The sequence below is a fragment of the Astatotilapia calliptera genome, chromosome 15, assembly GCF_900246225.1.
Source record: "Astatotilapia calliptera chromosome 15, fAstCal1.2, whole genome shotgun sequence".
Taxonomy (NCBI): domain Eukaryota; kingdom Metazoa; phylum Chordata; class Actinopteri; order Cichliformes; family Cichlidae; genus Astatotilapia; species Astatotilapia calliptera.
The window spans coordinates 13,656,449-13,674,926 of NC_039316.1; the positions used below are offsets into that span (position 1 = coordinate 13,656,449).

General features: G+C 40.7%; 1 protein-coding gene across 1 annotated transcript in view; it reads left to right on the plus strand.

Moving 5' to 3' along the window:
- Nucleotides 1-839: 839 nt before the first annotated feature.
- Nucleotides 840-18,478, plus strand: part of rngtt (RNA guanylyltransferase and 5'-phosphatase) — a 117,999-nt gene continuing 100,360 nt past the window's right edge. The window contains exons 1-6 of the mRNA XM_026143578.1: nucleotides 840-1,292; nucleotides 3,819-3,928; nucleotides 4,010-4,113; nucleotides 4,221-4,309; nucleotides 9,524-9,599; nucleotides 11,840-12,089. Coding sequence (XP_025999363.1) covers nucleotides 1,229-1,292; nucleotides 3,819-3,928; nucleotides 4,010-4,113; nucleotides 4,221-4,309; nucleotides 9,524-9,599; nucleotides 11,840-12,089 — 693 coding nt within the window. The 5' untranslated portion in view covers nucleotides 840-1,228. The remainder of the gene's footprint in view (nucleotides 1,293-3,818; nucleotides 3,929-4,009; nucleotides 4,114-4,220; nucleotides 4,310-9,523; nucleotides 9,600-11,839; nucleotides 12,090-18,478) is intronic.

Consider the following 18,478-nt stretch of genomic DNA (forward strand, 5'->3'; position numbering starts at 1 on the left):
AAAATAGCAGCTTTGGGAGGTGGTGTTACAGGGGATTTCCATCATTGATGCAGTCGGCAAATTTGCACCAGCTGTGTGATGACATCATGTCAATATGAACCAAAATCTCAGAGGGATGCTTCCAGCACTTTGTTGAGTCTATGCCACAAATAATTAAGGTAGCTCTGGATGTAAAAAGAAAGTCCAATCCACTGTGTCATACGGATTTCTATCACTGTTTATTGTACTGCATACGTCTCACTTTATCTGGTTGGTGTAAAGAGATCTGCTGAAGTTGCCAATAAACTTTTGAAAACCTTTCAAAACAGAGCCAAACGACATGAGACAACATGCAATAAAATAAATACTAGCGATACAAGATATTATATGTATTTTTTAAGCCAAGTAATATCTACCCCACAGCTAAAACAGATAATCAATCAAAGACATGTAAATCTGTCAAAATAAACTAAAAGAAAGGTATGAAATATAAAGACAGAAAGAAACACAATACACAAAAACAAATTTCTGTGTATTGTCAACAGGTGGGGGAAATAAAAAAAGAACTATAGGTCTACATAGAGAGGAGAGGAGCTAAACACATATAGAATAGAATAGAATAGAATAGAATAGCCACTTTATTGTCATTCAGAATATATACCAGTTAAAATCAGAATTAAATTTTGGAGCATTTACTCACCATCAAACTGTAGAATATAAATAATAAATAAATTTAAATTTAAAGCAGTGTTGACAGATAAATAAAAGAATAAGGTAAGAACGTTTGTGGGTTTTTTTCTTCTTCTTTGTAAATAAATGAACTAGCTTTCAAGCTGCTGCAGCAACCATTTCAGTCCAAAGGGTGGCGATAATGCACGGATACGATTTGCCGCCGTATAAAAATACCAGTAGAAGAAGAAGAAGAAGGCTCACTGAGGTGTTGCTAGCTGATTGCTAAAAACCTAGATTTATGGTAGACAAATGAAAAAGATAGCTGAATTTCTTCAGAGGCTGATCTGCAGTGGATCGGAACAGCCTGCGTTTCGTGTAAAATGCCTCCTAGTCTGTCAGAAGGTTAACCGGGCTTAAACTTGCTGGCTGATTCTCCTGAATTAGGAGCTAAAGGGCCCTGAGTCCGCAGTGCTCGGGTGAATATCTACCCAGCATCTGCTGTGGGGGAGAGAAGCAGCATCAAGCAACGGGGTTATTGATATTAGAGGCTTTTAGATATTACCAACCTCAACTCAACATGTCAAATAACGGACCTCCTCCTCGATGGCGCAATTGTCCTAGAAGAGGGCAACTTGTGGCAGGTTAGTATGAATTTAACTAAGAGAATAGTGTTTTATTTACCAGATGAAGCTATTGCTACTAGTTAGCTTCGTTCAGTTGTGTTGCTGTGATGCTTGTTGCCTGATATATATCAGTTATTTATTATTTTAGACTGTCAGATTTAAGTAGCAGTAATGGGCTGTGTTGGTCCATGTTCGGTCTGTAAGTACAGAAAGATTACCACATATTTAAGCTCTGTTTCTCTGTTGTAAAAATGAATGCGTTATCTTTTAAATGAAGTGTAAATCAAAGCGCCGATTTCATTGAATGACGTCAACATATTTTGTAAGCTTGATTTAGTTAAAAGGGTTTGTTCTTTTGGTATTTATATGGAATTAACTTAATTTTGGCATATTTTTAATGGAAATTTCTCTGACACTGTATTCGTGCGCGCTCTTTTTGCTAGGTCGCTAACGGTAACTATTTAGCAATGTTTTTCGCTTCTTTTCAGCGTTTAGGGTGACTTTAATGTTGAACAAACACAACGTATGGTAGTCCATTGGTTTTAAAAGAAAAAGTTTTAAAAAGAGCTTCAGAAAAGTGCTGCTAAGTTGGTATGCTTCACCGTTAAAGAATCACGTGTCCAAACAAACCGGGGCTATGGCTTGAGGAGCTCACGGCGAGCATACGTGTGTGACACATTACTAATGCTGAGAGGCGTTTAGCACGAGAAGCATTTTATTTTTTTAATGTATTTGAATGCCACCTTTCTTTCTCTTTTGCTTTTTATAATCTATAAACTCTTAACTGTTATTGCAATTGCTGTTTTTGTCTGATAATACTATGATTTCCAGTAGGTATTTTGGTGTTATTCTGGTATAGTCTTTGTATTCTTCTGCTATCTGTACCTGAGCTGTGGTAATGCACACATTTCCCCGCCGTGGGATCAATAAAATCTTCTCTTATCTTTATCTTAGGTATGCACCCATCAGCTGCTACATCTGTTTTTGAGCTTCAGGTTTCTTTTAAGATCCAAAAATAACTGAGAAAAAAAATGAACCAAAGTATCGGAGAATTCACCTTCCACCAGTTTCATACAGTTATTAGATGTTTTAACTGACTGTAGCTGGATTTAATTTTAGTTGCGACTGATATCATCATATTGCACAAATCTGCGTGGCTTGTAAGTCTGTGGTCACTTGATGTTTTCTGTGAAAGACTTGTTAACCTGCAAGAGATGGACAATGACGTTCTTTCTTTAACCTCGGAGTCCTTCATTAAAAGCCAGAATTTAGAAAAGTGTCTGAGTTGTAATGTTGCCTCTGTAAAACCTAAGCCAGGCAAAAAAATGTGGATCAAGAGCATGAGGGAGAGAAATGCTGTACAGTTGGGGTATCTTTAAAACTACCTCCCAGCTTCTTTTCCTTGACACTGATGAAAATGTCATTGAGGTTAAGGAAAGGAGCTGCTTCTTGGAGTGTAGTGTCTTGGAGCAAAGACAGACAGGTGGACAACTGTGCTTCATAGCTAAAAGTGTACCAGTGTTTCCTGGGACTGGTCAGTGATAGACAGCCTGAGTATATCCTAAATAAATGGTAAATGGCCTGTATTTGTATAGTGCTTTACTAGTCCCTAAGGACCCCAAAACGCTTTACACCAGTCATCCACCCATTCACACACTGGTGATGGTAAGCTACATTGTAGCCACAGCCACCCTGGGGATATCCTAAATAATTCAGTGGTCAGTAACAGACTTTGGGAATGTGTGCAACTTTTACTACATTCTGTTCTGTATTAATAGCTTGAAAGGATAGATGTGGATAAAACTGTGTTGATACGAATGCCAGTATGGACTGTGGATATAGATCTGTTCCTATATGTATTCCTTATTGCAATGTACAACTGTCAAAATAACAGCCCAACATAAGTAGAAGGAAGTTATAAGGTCAAAGTTGGACAGTGCAAGTCTAAGTTCCCAGTCTTAAGTGATGCAAGGCTGTCTTGTTAACACTTTATACAAAAGTATTGGTGTTACTGTTTTATTTCGCCCATTCATCATTGTTATCATTACAGTTATGTGATGTTGAGACATTTCTGTAAAACCTGCAATTGCAGGCTTGTCTCCTCTCCGCCTCAACTTTATAACAGTGCAACAGTTTACACAGATGCTGTGTTTAAAGGCACAGCTGGAGTTGGTGGCACTTTTTAATCCAGGCTTTTATTCTAAGAAATTCTGTGTAGTTTACACAAATGGATCCACAGTTTTATTGGCTATTAACCAAGTTCTTTACAAAACAAATGCACTTGGGGTGCTGTCTAATGCTTAATTGAATGTGACCTTGACAAATACTTAGTCAGTGATTTTATTTTTATTTTTATTGATTTATCTGAATTTGTAGATTTGACTTTGTATGAAGTTAGACTCTTAGCCGTAACCCTAAAAACTAGTCATTAAATTAGGGACAAAGCTGCTGTCCCTGCTCATACAAGATTAGTTTACAAGAAGAGTTTTAATACTAGAATACTGCAGGATTTTTTGTTTCATTCATTACATTTCTCCTTCCTAGAGAAATTCCTGCCAATGAAAACGATGTTAGGTCCCAGATATGATGACCAAGTTGCAGAGGAGAACAGGTTCAATCCGAGCATGCTGTCCAACTATTTAAAAAGTCTAAAGGTAAGTACCCTCAGCAAGGACATAAGTATTAAAGTGGCACAGAAAACCTTCCCTCACAGTGCCCATTTCTCTCCTCCTCAGGTGAAAATGGGTTTGCTCGTAGACTTGACGAACACGACTCGCTTTTATGACCGCAGTGAAATTGAAAAAGAAGGGATCAAATATATGAAGCTTCAGTGTAAGGGGTAAGATTAAAAAGCATTGTCACAAATTAACTGTCCAAATTCATCATTTTGCAGAACTGTGGATGCTAATGTGTTTTGAATACTAATGTCATCCTGTACCTTTTTAGCCATGGGGAGTGTCCTTCAGAAGAGACCACTGAGATGTTCATCAGGCTCTGTGAACACTTCAATGAGAAGAATCCCACAGATTTGATAGGCGAGTATTTCACCAATCTAATTGACAGACTAGGTGCACTTTTGAATCTAAGGTACACCAGCAGAAGGTATACCTCCCAAAGCTTGCTATTGTAACAGGAAGAGTAAAAGTTGTACTGATCATTGCCGACAGCAAAGTAACAATTTAGCAGGTAGCTAATGAGAATGCCAGGGTTCATTTGCTTTGCTTTCCCCGATATCTATTTGCTCTTTTGTGCCTGGGAAACTAGGGTTGGGCGATATGTAAAAATTTTCCAACCAGCAATCTAGGCTATCACCAGCTTCTGCAGCTCCATCAGCATTTGGGCGCACTCTGAGGAGGGTGCATTTGCTCGCCGATGAAAGAGGGTCCTGTTAAAACAGCACTTTTCTTTTCTGTTGACTGCTACTATTAGCTCCATCATTATTAGCAAACTTACTCATGGGCAAATAAATAGATAAATAAATCGCCCTTGTAAAAACTATTGACCATAGGCTCAACCTATCGTCGATAGTCGATATATTCGTCCAATCGACCAACCCTATGGGAAACAAACAGATGCATATTATAAAAACCTAACCAACTCTTTAGCACACTATCTTTAAACACTTTGCACAAAGTATCCCTGGTTACTTTATTTGTTGTGTCACTTTACATTTTTCATATATTATAATGTTGGATCCTGTTTATTAGTGGTGCTACGGATCAAAAGTCTCACGGTTCGGATTGGATCATGTTTTTTTTCGTCACAGATCGGATCAATTTTTGGATCAGCAGAAAAAAAAGAAGACAAAAATTTAACTCGTCATTTACTTATTTAAGTATTTTTTTGCCTATCAAAAAACATTCAACTCAAGACTCATTCCACGCAATTATACAAAAACAAATTAAGGTGCAATATAGGGCAGTACAGGGCTTTCTATCTACCACGCCGCTGTGATATAATGAGCGGTCACGGTCACGTAGCTTTCCGTTGCCCTGGAGGTCCACCCACTTTTAGTTAGGGCAACAGAAGATGCCTGGGACAGCTCAGCCATAACTTTAAACTTTTCCTGTTCATACATGCTTGGAGCGATCTTGTCACTAAAGTGGACGCGCGATGGGATGTCATAGCGTGGCTCAAGCACCTTCATCATAGTTTAAACTAGTGCTGTCAGCGTAAATCTCGTTAAAATGACGTTAATGCCATAACTGCATTAACGCGGCAAATCTCTGTTAGCTAGTTACTGCGGACCGCCCCGTGCGTGGGGCTGCACAGCGCCAATGCGTCAACTAACGCGTTGACTAGTTTAAAACCCTTGTTTTGCACAACAGAATACGGCCTCCTGTCTGCAGCTAAACACCCCAATAGCTTTTGTAATAGCTTTAGCCCGGTCGGCTTAGGTAGCAAAGGGCTGCTTAAATACCCCAAACTCCTCTGCTCCTCCACTTGGACCGCTAGCGCTGACCATAGCTATCGCTTGACAGACTGACCACGCGCACCATACACAAACTTTTTTTCTTCTTTTTCGAATCTTCGGATCACGTGCGTGCCGAACCGTGGAGTGGGATCGGTTTGGATTACGGATCAACCGTGATCCGTTGCACCACTACTGTTTACTTATTTGTGGAAAATTATTCAGGTTTAACAGTATTTTCTCTCTGACTAAAATGATACCAGAAGCTGAGTATTTGGCCAAGAGAAGCCTCTGAGTGTGTCTATGTTTTTCATTTATTAAGATATCAGATGTGCCAGTGTGACTGGAACCCATTAAGTACTGTGTTTATCACCTCTGCACACAGAAGGATATGAAATGAGACAGAAATAGACTTTAAGTGTAAAAACATCTGGTGCTGTAAATGAGTTTGCACTGTGTGTAATTTAGTCAGACAGTTGTAACAGCTTTGCTTCAGCAGTAATCAAATTCTGGCTATGACTTATCCCAGTCAGTATGAATCTTAATGCCTGAACATCATTTCAAAAACCCACATTTAAAGTACATAGAGACCTTCTGCTTCATTTACACTGCCACTTTTATTTTGCAGTAAAGAATAAAGTGTCACTGTGTCCTTGTAAGTTTTTTTTTTTAAGAGTTTAGTGCTATGTCATTATAATACTACTGCAAAAACTTTGCTACACCCCTTAAAAGTAGACATCAACATAGTTTACTCGTACATTACAGAACACTGTTATTTATCATTTCTAGCTCTTATATTTTAACATATTGATCATATTCTTGCGTATGTACATTCAATCTTGTTTATTGTTACTTCTTAAAAATAATTTTATTCGTGGCTTGTGGGTTGTAAACTTCAAAGAAACTGCTGTTTTTGCTTTGATTCTCTGATATAAGCGTGGTTGATCATTATGCTGATGCCTAGGCTTAGGAAGAGAATGAAGATCTGTATCGTGTTGCAGCTTCTAAATTCATACGCATACTCTCAATAGAAAAGTTTGCTTTTGGAAGAACTGCCTTTGCACTAAATGATCACTATATTAGGCATACCTTGGTAGTACTGGGTTAGATCCCCTTTTTTGCCTTCTGAATTGCCTTTTTTAGTTGATTATTTTTTTCTTTCTTTTTTTTGGTCCAAGTTAAAATGTTAGCATTACACAGCTGCTGGAAAATTTTGGACTGCCTCACTGATGCAAATCTCTCTTTCCACCACATCCCAAAGGTGCTCAATTGGATCAATATCTGGTGACTGTGGAGGGAATTTGAGTACAGTTAAATTTTTGAACTTCCAAAGGATTTGAGCTTTATGACGTGGCATATTATTATTATTATTATTGGAAGCAGCCGTCAGAAGATGAGTACACTATAGTTACAAAGGGATGGACATGGTCAGCAACAATACTCAGGTGCATCGTTGGTGTTAAGCTGTGCGAGGTTTTCAGTTGCTTTGGTGTTTGCAATGTTGTGTGTTCAGAGATGTTCTTTTGCATGCATAGTTAGTGGTTATTTGAGCTACTGTTGCCTTCACATTAGCTTGAAGCACTGTCCTCTGACATAAACAAGGCATTTTGGCCAGTGAGCTGCTGCTGACAGCATAGTTGATCTGTTTCAGACCATAAACTCTAAAGACAGCTGGACGGGGAAATTCCCCTAGATAAGCAGTTTCTGAAATACTCAAAGTAGTCCGTCAGGCACCATCAGCCACGCCACGTTTAAATTCACTAGAATCATCTTTCTTCAGCTCAGTTTAGGCGTCAATGACTCATCTTGATCATTACATACACTAAATTCATTGAATTGGTGTTGTGTGATTGGCTGATTGGTAACGTTAGCTTTTGTGTCCAGCAGAGGGCAGCCTTACTCCAGGATTGGTTAAACGCAAATTGGAGCGAGGTCTTGTCAGAATATATTTTCACTGTTTAAAATTTCAGCAAACACTTTCATACACTCATGTCAAATATCAAACAGCCTCCCAGTACAACTAGTGCTCTTCTGATGTCTGCACAGTAGCACCATGTTCAGCCCTCACACAGAGTGTCTTTGCACATTTTTAAAATATGCAGTCCTGTGCAAGTCACTATTTTGTCAGCTTGTGGAGGAGTTGCATATCGCAAACAACACTCATCTCCCAGTGAACACTGTGTAGGTGATTTATAGGTGAAGGAATATCAATGAGCACCTTGGCTAAATAGATTTGATCTAAAAGGGAGCGATGTAGATGCTGGTGTGTGGGAAGGTTATTTCCACTGTCCCCCCCCCCCTTTTTTTTTTTTCTCGAACTAGATTATTATTATTTTTCCCTGTAGCTCTTCAGCTTGTTATTATGAGCTCAAAACAAGCTATTCTAATTTCTAATGCAGGTTGTGACAAATTAAGTTATTATGGGTTTAGTTACAAGCTGAGTATAGGCATAGTTAATGGGTTAAACACATGCACAAGAAAGGAGCACCTTGCTTCGCCTTTAAATTAGGCTTACACTGATACTGGCTGATAATGGCTTAGTGCCTGTGTTTATAGTTGTGCCGAAACACCTTGCTGCATTTTACATTTACATAAAAAATAGTTTGCCCATTGCTTTATTTGAAGTCTTTGGAGTGTTCTAGTGGCACACATGATATCCTCAATTGTCATGTAAATGTTTTTAGTGGGGAATTAAAAAAAAAAAAAAGTTAGCGCCTTCTATTGTAGTGGTATTGGTCTGTAATGTCCTTTGCCTGAAGGTTAGCCTAGGGGGTACTTACCGGCCGAAGACGGGGTAACGTCGCTGCACTTTTATGCTACTGGCAGCAGGGTGCTCTCTTACACCTCATCCTGTCCAGATTTGCTCTTAACTTGTAACTGCTGCCTGACTTTTAAATCAGACTGCTCGAACATCAGAGCAGAATGTGTGAATGTCATCCCAGCAATCTCCTGCCTTTAGCCAGCTGGTGATTAGGCTTTGTTTTCTCCACAGTGCACACGTCCAAATTAGACAATTGGTCTGTTAAATGTGATTTCTTTATCGCTGCCGTTGCCAGGCAAACATCCTAATATATTGGGAGACATGCGAGTCAGGTTTCATTTTATATGTATTTTTTATTTTTTTTTTAATCCTGCTGTGCACCTGCTGAAGGGATCTCGTCTGAATAAATGTCAGTTCGTCGCAAATTAGGAGGGTTTTTGTGAGATATGACTACAAGCTTCAGAGTGCTTTTGTGGAGGGTTTCCTTTCCAGAATCTTTTCTTCTGAAAGAGCAGAATTTTCTCTCCTTGTGTTTTTGTTGTTGTTTTTTTCTCATGCTCTTTCCAATCCCTGAATGTTTCATCAATCCCTGGGTCTTTTCTGTGCGTGCAATGGCTGGTGTCAGATTTTTTGATGTAGGTATAAAGGCAGGACCCCCCTCTAAGGAGAAAAGGATCTGCCTGTGAGTCCTTTGTGTGTGACTTGATGCCCCTCCTCAAAACATCCAGTCAGCCGCAGTATATCTCAAAGGCGAGCTGGGTTTATTGATGTGAAAGATGTTACATTGGATGAAATTGTGCCCAATGGCTCGTTTGTTGAAATAAGGGGGTCTCGTTCATAATTGCCACGTTGAATTGATTGAGCGTAAATTGAGGTGACGGCACACACATCCAATAAATTGGCAAGCTGCGTGAAATGGAAATAAGAACACTATTCATCGTTAAAAAATAAATGTAAATCTATTATTTATGTGAAAACAATAGGGACAGAAAAACAACAAAACAATATATTGTGTAAACTTGAGGTGGAGTTTTTTGAAAGGTTTGCATATTTCTTTTTTCTTTCTCTCTCCTGAAGGTGTTCACTGCACGCATGGCTTCAACCGGACAGGCTTTCTGATATGTGCGTACCTGGTGGAGAAGATGGACTGGAGGTAAGGGCTGACACGCTTCAATCACTTGCACTGCTGGGAGGGCAGTCTCACAATCTTCAGTCGTCTTGCATGACAACACAAACCCTACAACATGGAGCACCCACCAGTGTTACTCTGGTTTCACTCTCCCAGCCGTATCAGTATTTTTTATTTTTTAAGCTGATATTCCCATCTTCTTCTCAGCATGTGTGTGACTGCAAGAAAGGTTACTCTGTCACTACTAGTCTAAATAAAGCTTTACAAAGAGGCTGGCTGGTTTTGAGTGACCGAGCAGCCGAGATAAATAATTTAGAGCAGCTGAGCAGGAGGGGTGAGGATGCATCTTTTGTTAGAGGTGGAGCAGCAGTCTGTGATAGCAGAATCCCTGGAAGCTGCAGACATGGAGGCTGGATAAACACCCTCCCACCGCCCACTACTTCCTGTGAAATGAATATCCTGAGAACATTTACAGCTGTCATCCACTATTACGTGTTGGAAGATAAGTAACAACAATGGGCCTTTTTAATGCGTATTACCACACGTAATGTTAAATGGCTTCAAATTTATTTATTTTTTCCTCTGGGAAAAAATTACTATATCCGAAGGGAAAATGACATGGCATATTTAGTGCACAGTAAATGGTACAGTATTAGCATGCTTATTCTGTGATTAAATGCACATAATAACTTTATGCAGGAATGTCTACTGTCTGGTAAATAATGCAGTTTTATTTCTTGTTAAAGCGGGTTTAATTCTGAGTTGAGAAAAAATGATTTTTTTTTCTCCATAGTCACCTTAAAATTTTTATTCCTAGCAGAGATTGTTCTTGAGAACAGACAATAATCTGGCAGTTCTCCTTCACCTTTAGTCAGAATAGTTGGCATGCAGTCCCTCAACCTCCCGTCTAGGCACACAGGTCAGAATCAGACCTGCTTAATTTTCAGCTATTTGAAGCTTCTGCATTGAATAAGATAAGAACTTTATTTATCCCGAGGGAAATTCTTTTGTCATACACATGCTCAATGCAGCAAGAGAGACAGAGGAATAAGATTTACAATATGTGCAGTAGAATACTAGTATACAGTAATATACAGATGGATGTTTTTGTCAAATCCAAGCATTACACAGCCTGCTTTATTGTGTTTCAAGGTCACTATTATTTGCTTCAATAAATTTCATATTTAACTGTGTCACGTGACAAATTTAACAGCTTTAATCTCGGAATCAGATAGATTAAGCTCCCCTTTTAGAACCTGACACCAGCAAATGCTCCTGTAAAGTGGATTCAATTACAATTTGATCATTAGAATATCTGCTTCCCTAGTTTTCAACTGCAAGTAAGAAACTTGTAAAAAATATCTTTATGCTTTTTAGATTTTTGATGGTTTTAAGTGAGTACAAGGTGAGCACGAGTTTTCATACGCCCAATAACAGTTTAAACACGTGTAGAAGTGTTTAACAATCAAACTGCTCTTTCTGTATTGAAAGGTCTTTCAAACTTGAAACGATTGAATATATTTTATTGAAACAGGCCAAAGTTTTCAGCTTACAAACATGTTTACTTCAAGAAAAGTGTATTTTCTTTTTTTGTCTCGACTTATTGCAAATGCGGTTTGACATTTCATTTAAAGTGGTAGCAATAATCTCCTATACAGCTTTTTTTTTCCTTTTTTTTTTTTTTTTTCCTATTGCATTAAATTATTTTTAGTTTGTGTTATTCTGCAAATGTGACTGTTGTTTTTAAGAGTTCCTCCATCCCCGCCTTTGAAACGATGTGGCCTCCGGTTTTTGTCGCGTGGTTCAGCTGCTGCTGCTGCTGCTGAGTCAAGGCAGTTGGTTGGCGTCCCTCCATCATGGGTTTTAGACAGACACTCGTTTAGAAACATTTGTTCTTGGTTAAAGTCAGCTCACTATCTTCTCTTTTATGCTTGTTCTACTCCACCCCTCTCTCACACATACTGAAGTCTAGTTGTAGATAAAAGTTAAGAGACACTAAATGATCATAACATTAAGGAAAATAAAGCAAATTAAATATTTCATTCTTTTTGTTTCCCTTTGGTTTCATGGGAGCTTCTGCTTTAGACACCCTGGTATAAAGATAGTGCCTCTACACCATGTAAAAGGTCCACTTATTGTACAGAAAATCATCTATATACCCATATCTTTCACCCACTTTCATGATCGTTTGGTCAACTTGAAACTAGTCTGAAGGTTTTTAAAAAAAAAAAAAAAGTCCTGTCTCTGTTATTTGTTCTTATCAGCATCGAGGCAGCGGTGGCTGCTTTTGCCCAGGCTCGGGCCCCGGGGATCTACAAGGGAGACTACCTCAAAGAGCTTTTCCGTCGCTATGGTGACGGGGAGGGCGCACCACCTGCCCCCGAGCTGCCAGAATGGTGCTTTGACGACGACGACGGGGACGTGGACGACGACGGCAACGCGGTTGGCCAGGAGTCGGGCCCCAGCTCCTCTGGGTCGGCGCCCGGCAAGCGGAAGAAAGAGAAGATAAAACTGGTAAGGCCTCTGTGTTCCAGGAAATGGACTCTTAAGTAGAAAATATGTTGATCCCTTTGCTGCGTGACTGGGTGATTTTTGGGTCTACGGGGAGGCCTCCCTTTTTAAGAGGCACAAGTATATAATAATCCTGTAAGTCTGTTGCTGAATCCAATAAATCTGATGCTTAAATTTAGAGAAAATTACACTTTCCATTTTCTCAGCTGCTGACAGAGGTGTAATTTTGATTAGATAAAAGCTGCCTGCCAGTGTTAATGTATAGTATTCATCAGTGCCATTCTGAGAAATTAGAAACCTCGAATCATCTCCTCTTGCTTGTAATCAGTTTTTCCTTCTGTTTACATTGATCTAATGCTTCAGAGTACTTCAAGGAAGTGACTGTATAAGAAGCCTAAATCTAAATGGTGAAACAACACGAGTAGCAGCCAGTGTAGAGGCAATGAAAAGACAGAAGCGGCACTTGTATGGTGGAAAGTATTAAAAACATATTTATTGGTGTGAAACATTTGTTCAGATTACAACAGCAGAACATCTGTTTATTACTTTTATTGCACACAGAGCTCACTGACAACCTGAATGGGGCCAAATCTAATATTTGAGAATATGATACAGCACAGGCGAGGTCCAGAGGAGAGAGGAGGAACAGTATACTGTCTCTTGGTTGAGTGGCCGGCTTCGCAGTCAGACTAGTCGGCAGCTATGTACCTATCATGATCAGGAAGATATTTCGAAGGATAAAACATTTCCACAGTTTCTCTATATGTAGATTTTAATGGGTGAGCCACTTAAGGATATTTGGTGACTCATTTTGGCATGTTTTTATAGAGACCCATAATCCAGAGTCAGTTTTCCAGAAGAACCGCACCCCTCACACCCACATTCCTATGTTTAAAAAAAAAATCATTTGCTGCTTCCTTGCTGTCCCTGGTTGTATCTGTCTTGCTTTTTCTTTACCAGATGGCTCCCTGGCCAAGTAGTTGTTGTTTTGGTTCTTGATGATTATTCAGTTTCTTCCTCGGAGATTCAGAGAGGATCTCTTCCCACGGTTGGACACGTCCAACTGCACTGTCTTGGGAGTGCCGCTGGAAACAGGAGTTCTGTTCTGCAAGCCAGAACGTTATCCCAAGCAGAACCTGAGGCAGGTGGAGAATCTATTCATGTGCCTCAATGCCAGATTCACTGTGGGTGCAGAGCAGAACAAGACCTACAGTCTCCAGCTGTTAGTAAAGTTTCCTCACTTAGGTCAAAGACTTCTAAGGAGAAGGTTAAATTAGATTCCTGTCTCCTATGCACTTAAGAAGTAGCATGGATATATAGCTGATCTTAAATCAGAGAAAATACTTCCTTAAGGGAAGGCAGGTAATTACTGTTAAAATATATCAACTTTCAGAGGAAACATTATATATATATATATATATATATATATATATATATATCTCCCCACTCGCCCTTGTGGGCGGTCAATCCTTCAAGCTCGGGTCCTCTGGGAGCTTGAGGGTCCTGCGCAGTATCTTAGCTGTTCCCAGGACTGCGCTCTTCTGGACAGAGATCTCCGCTGTTGTTCCCGGGATCTGCTGGAGCCACTCGCCTAGCTTGGGAGTCACCGCACCTAGTGCTGCGATTACCACGGGGACCACCTTCACCCTCCACATCCTCTCGAGCTCTTCTCTGAGCCCTTGGTATTTCTCGAGCTTCTCGTGTTCCTTCTTCCTGATGTTGCTGTCATTCGGAACCGCTACATCGATCACTACGGCCGTCTTCTCATGTTTGTCTAGCCACCACCATTTTGCCCGTCTGTATCTGGAAGTCCCACAGGATCTTAGCTCGGTCATTCTCCATCACCCTTGGAGGCGTCTCCCATTTTGACCTCGGGACTTCCAGGTTATACTCGGCACAGATGTTCCTGTACACTATGCCGGCCACTTGGTTATGGCGTTCCATGTATGCCTTGCCTGCTAGCATCTTGCACCCTGCTGTTATTTGCTGGATTGTCTCTGGAGCATCTTTACACAGCCTGCACCTGGGGTCTTGCCTGGTGTGATAGACCCCAGCCTCAATGGATCTTGTGCTCAGTGCTTGTTCCCTTGCTGCCATGATTAGTGCCTCTGTGCTGTCTTTCAGTCCAGCTTTGTCCAGCCACTGGTAGGATTTCTGGATATCAGCCACCTCCTCTATCTGCCAGTGGTACATACGTGCAGGGGCCTGTCCTTCCATGATGGTTCCTCGCCTTCCTCCACTTTCTTGGGTTTCTGCTGCCTGAGGTATTCACTGAGCACGCTGTCAGTTGGGGCCATCTTTGTGATGTATTCGTGGATGTTCCTTGTCTCATCCTGACACTCACCAGTCCCCGGCCCCCTTCCGTTTTTGCATTACAGTCTGATTGTTTTTACTACATTTTTTTTACCACCGTATTTTGACAACTTCTTAACGCTTCCAACCAGTTGCGGCAGACTAATGCCTCTGAGCCTGGTGCTAATGGAGGTTTCTTCCTGTTAAAAGAGATTTTTTTTCCTTCCCACTGTCGCCAAAGTGCTTGCTCAAAGGCGAGGCGATTTGATTGTTGGTTTTCTCTGTATTATTGTAGCGTCTTTATCTCAAAGAGTTAAATCTTCACAATATGCAAGTTATAACGGCAAATTCTTCTGAAACCATACAACATGTCCTGACCTGCTAGACCTCGCTAGAAATGTAAATACACTTTGTGTGAATGGAGCCAACAGCTACTGTGATTGGCTTTTTCAGTACTGTTAATTCCTCCTAGGGCTGGGCGATATGACCCAAAATTCATATCTCGATATTTTTTAGCTGGATGGCGATATAAGATATATATCTCGATATATTTTTTTAAAGCCATAAAGTAAGAACAAAAAGAGAGTTCTTAGTCAAAGCTGTGTCCCAGATGTCACACAGGCACTTTTATTAACATAGAGCAGATGTACATAAAATTTACTCAAAAATAAATTATGAGCATTTATTAAATAATAATGCTCCATAAATAAAAGAAAACAATGTTGTTTTTGTGCATAACAAAAAGCTCACAATTGTGCAGTCAAAATGTAAACTAAAAGACGCTGAGCACAATAACAAAGACAGATTTCACAGCTGCTCTGTTCCCAACTTGTACTGCGTGACTGACAGCCTGGAGTTTGAAATCCGCTTCGCAACCGCGTCTCTTAACAGGTGCCATTTATAGTCCTTATACACAGTAGGGTAATATTACGTTGAAGCACAGTACGTATCACTCCGCGAGGCTCAGCCGTAATGCTCCGACAATCCATCAAGCGGTGCAGCTCCGTAGCTTACTAAAGTCGTACTAAAACATTTTTGACAGATTGCTGAGCGCCGTGTTCCACATAAAATCGGTTCGCGGCCATCAAGCACAACCAGAATTCATACATAAGGCGCGCTGTCAACTTTTGAGAAAATGAAAGGATTTTAGTCCGTGCAGCCCCTCTGGGCTGCATGGCGTTAGCGTGGTTAGCTCGTTAGCGTGGTTAGCTAGCTAACACGTTGACGCCGTCCAGCCCCACGCACGGGGCGATGCGCAGTAACTCGTTAACGGAGATTTGCCGTGTCCATCTTGTCGCTTCCTGCAGGTGAAGCGATGGGGGAGGAGGGGGAGTTGTGTTCAGTGAAGGAGAGGCGAGGCCGAGTAACATTGCGTAAAGACGAAAGTGGACGAAAGAGAGGCAAACCTGCGGCTCCACAAGTATAATTATAACGTAACATAGACTATATCGATATAAAGGATATTGTCACATCTTATATCTCGTATAAAAATATATCGATATTTTTTAAAAACTCGATATATCGCCCAGCTCTAATTCCTCCTCATCATTGTTTCTTCCTTGGAGCATTTTTGATAGATAGTGACCACTGCAGACTGGAAACTCCTCACATGATCTGCATAAGAAAATCTTTATGCTTGCTCATTTGTCCTGCTTCTAACACATTAACTTTGAAAACAAAATGTTTGCTTACTCCCGAGTATAAAGTATTATAAAGTAAGTTTTGTGTCTGATAGCAGGGCGTTACAAACCTACAAATCTGTGCCAGAACAAACAAGTGTTTGTTCATAAAAATGAGCTCAAATCAAATAATTTTCCAATTGTAGCTCAAACCTAATTCCACTTCTTTCACTCATTGATTAACTTTGTGTCCAGTCCAATTTAAAGTCTTCATCAACTCAAATGTGCTTCACTTACAGTGGGGCAAAAAAGTATTTAGTCAGCCACCGATTGTGCAAGTTCCCCCACCTAAAATGATGACAGAGGTCAGTAGTTTGCACCAGAGGTACACTTCAACTGTGAGAGACAGAATGTGAAAAAAAAATCCATGAATCCACATGGTAGGATTTGTAAAGAATTTATTCGTAAATCAGGGTGGAAAATAAGTATTTGGTCAATAACAAAAATACAACTCAATACTTTGTAACATAACCTTTGTTGGCAATAACAGAGGTCAAACGTTTACTATAGGTCTTTACCAGGTTTGCACACACAGTAGCTGGTATTTTGGCCCATTCCTCCATGCAGATCTTCTCGAGAGCAGTGATGTTTTGGGACTGTCGCAGAGCAACACGGACTTTCAACTCCCGCCACAGATTTTCTATGGGGTTGAGGTCTGGAGACTGGCTAGGCCACTCCAGGACTTTCAAATGCTTCTTACGGAGCCACTCCTTTGTTGCCCGGGCGGTGTGTTTTGGATCATTGTCATGTTGGAAGACCCAGCCTCGTTTCATCTTCAAAGTTCTCACTGATGGAAGGAGGTTTTGGCTCAAAATCTCACGATACATGGCCCCATTCATTCTGTCCTTAACACGGATCAGTCGTCCTGTCCCCTTGGCAGAAAAACAGCCCCATAGCATGATGTTTCCACCCCCATGCTTCACAGTAGGTATGGTGTTCTTGGGATGCAACTCAGTATTCTTCTTCCTCCAAACACGACGAGTTGAGTTTATACCAAAAAGTTCTACTTTGGTTTCATCTGACCACATGACATTCTCCCAATCCTCTGCTGTATCATCCATGTGCTCTCTGGCAAACTTCAGACGGGCCTGGACATGCACTGGCTTCAGCAGCGGAACACGTCTGGCACTGCGGGATTTGATTCCCTGCCGTTGTAGTGTGTTACTGATGGTGACCTTTGTTACTTTGGTCCCAGCTCTCTGCAGGTCATTCACCAGGTCCCCCCGTGTGGTTCTGGGATCTTTGCTCACCGTTCTCATGATCATTTTGACCCCACGGGATGAGATCTTGCGTGGAGCCCCAGATCGTGGGAGATTATCAGTGGTCTTGTATGTCTTCCATTTTCTGATGATTGCTCCCACAGTTGATTTTTTCACACCAAGCTGCTTGCCTATTGTAGATTCACTCTTCCCAGTCTGGTGCAGATCTACAATACTTTTCCTGGTGTCCTTCGAAAGCTCTTTGGTCTTGGCCATGGCGGAGTTTGGAGTCTGACTGTTTGAGGCTGTGGACAGGTGTCTTTTATACAGATGATGAGTTCAAACAGGTGCCATTCATACAGGTAACGAGTGGGGGACAGAAAAGTGTCTTACAGAAGACGTTACAGGTCTGTGAGAGCCAGAGATTTTCCATGTTTGAGGTGACCAAATACTTATTTTCCACCCTAATTTACGAATAAATTCTTTACAAATCCTACCATGTGAATTCATGGATTTTTTCTTCACATTCTGTCTCTCACAGTTGAAGTGTACCTCTGGTGCAAATTACTGACCTCTGTCATCATTTTAAGTGGGGGAACTTGCACAATCGGTGGCTGACTAAATACTTTTTTGCCCCACTGTATTTTTGTTTGTTTTGGACTTGATTGGATTTTTAAACTTTTAAAAGGCAGTTTTTAAATTCCTTTTACCCAATCAGAAATTCAAAGAACTTTCGCAGAGACTTTTTTGAGTGAAATATGAGACATCCTGACGCGCAGATGGTTTTTTACACAGACCCATCTGGGAAGTTATCTTTGGGAACAGTGTGGGGGGAAAAAAGGCAGACACTAAAAATAAAATAATATATGGCAAAATATTGGACCATATTAACCATCTGTCCATTACAGGCTTACTTTGACCAGTCGAGAGCAGAGCTGCCTGGTACAGCATACTTACAGAGCCAGTCAGGAGACAACAAGGGAAAAAATTACTTGTCCTACAAGAAATCTGCCTAGACGTAGTTGTCTCAAGAAACTTGTTGTAATGTAAAGACTTTACAGAATTTTTGTGAATGCCCCAACAAACTGGTGTTCCCTAATAGAAGAACTTCCTTTTAATTGTTTAATTTTTTGGGGGGGCAGGGATAGCTCAGTAGGTAGAGTGGTTGCCCCATGATCGGAAGGTCAGGGGTTCGACTCCACTGAACGGCCACCCTGAGGTA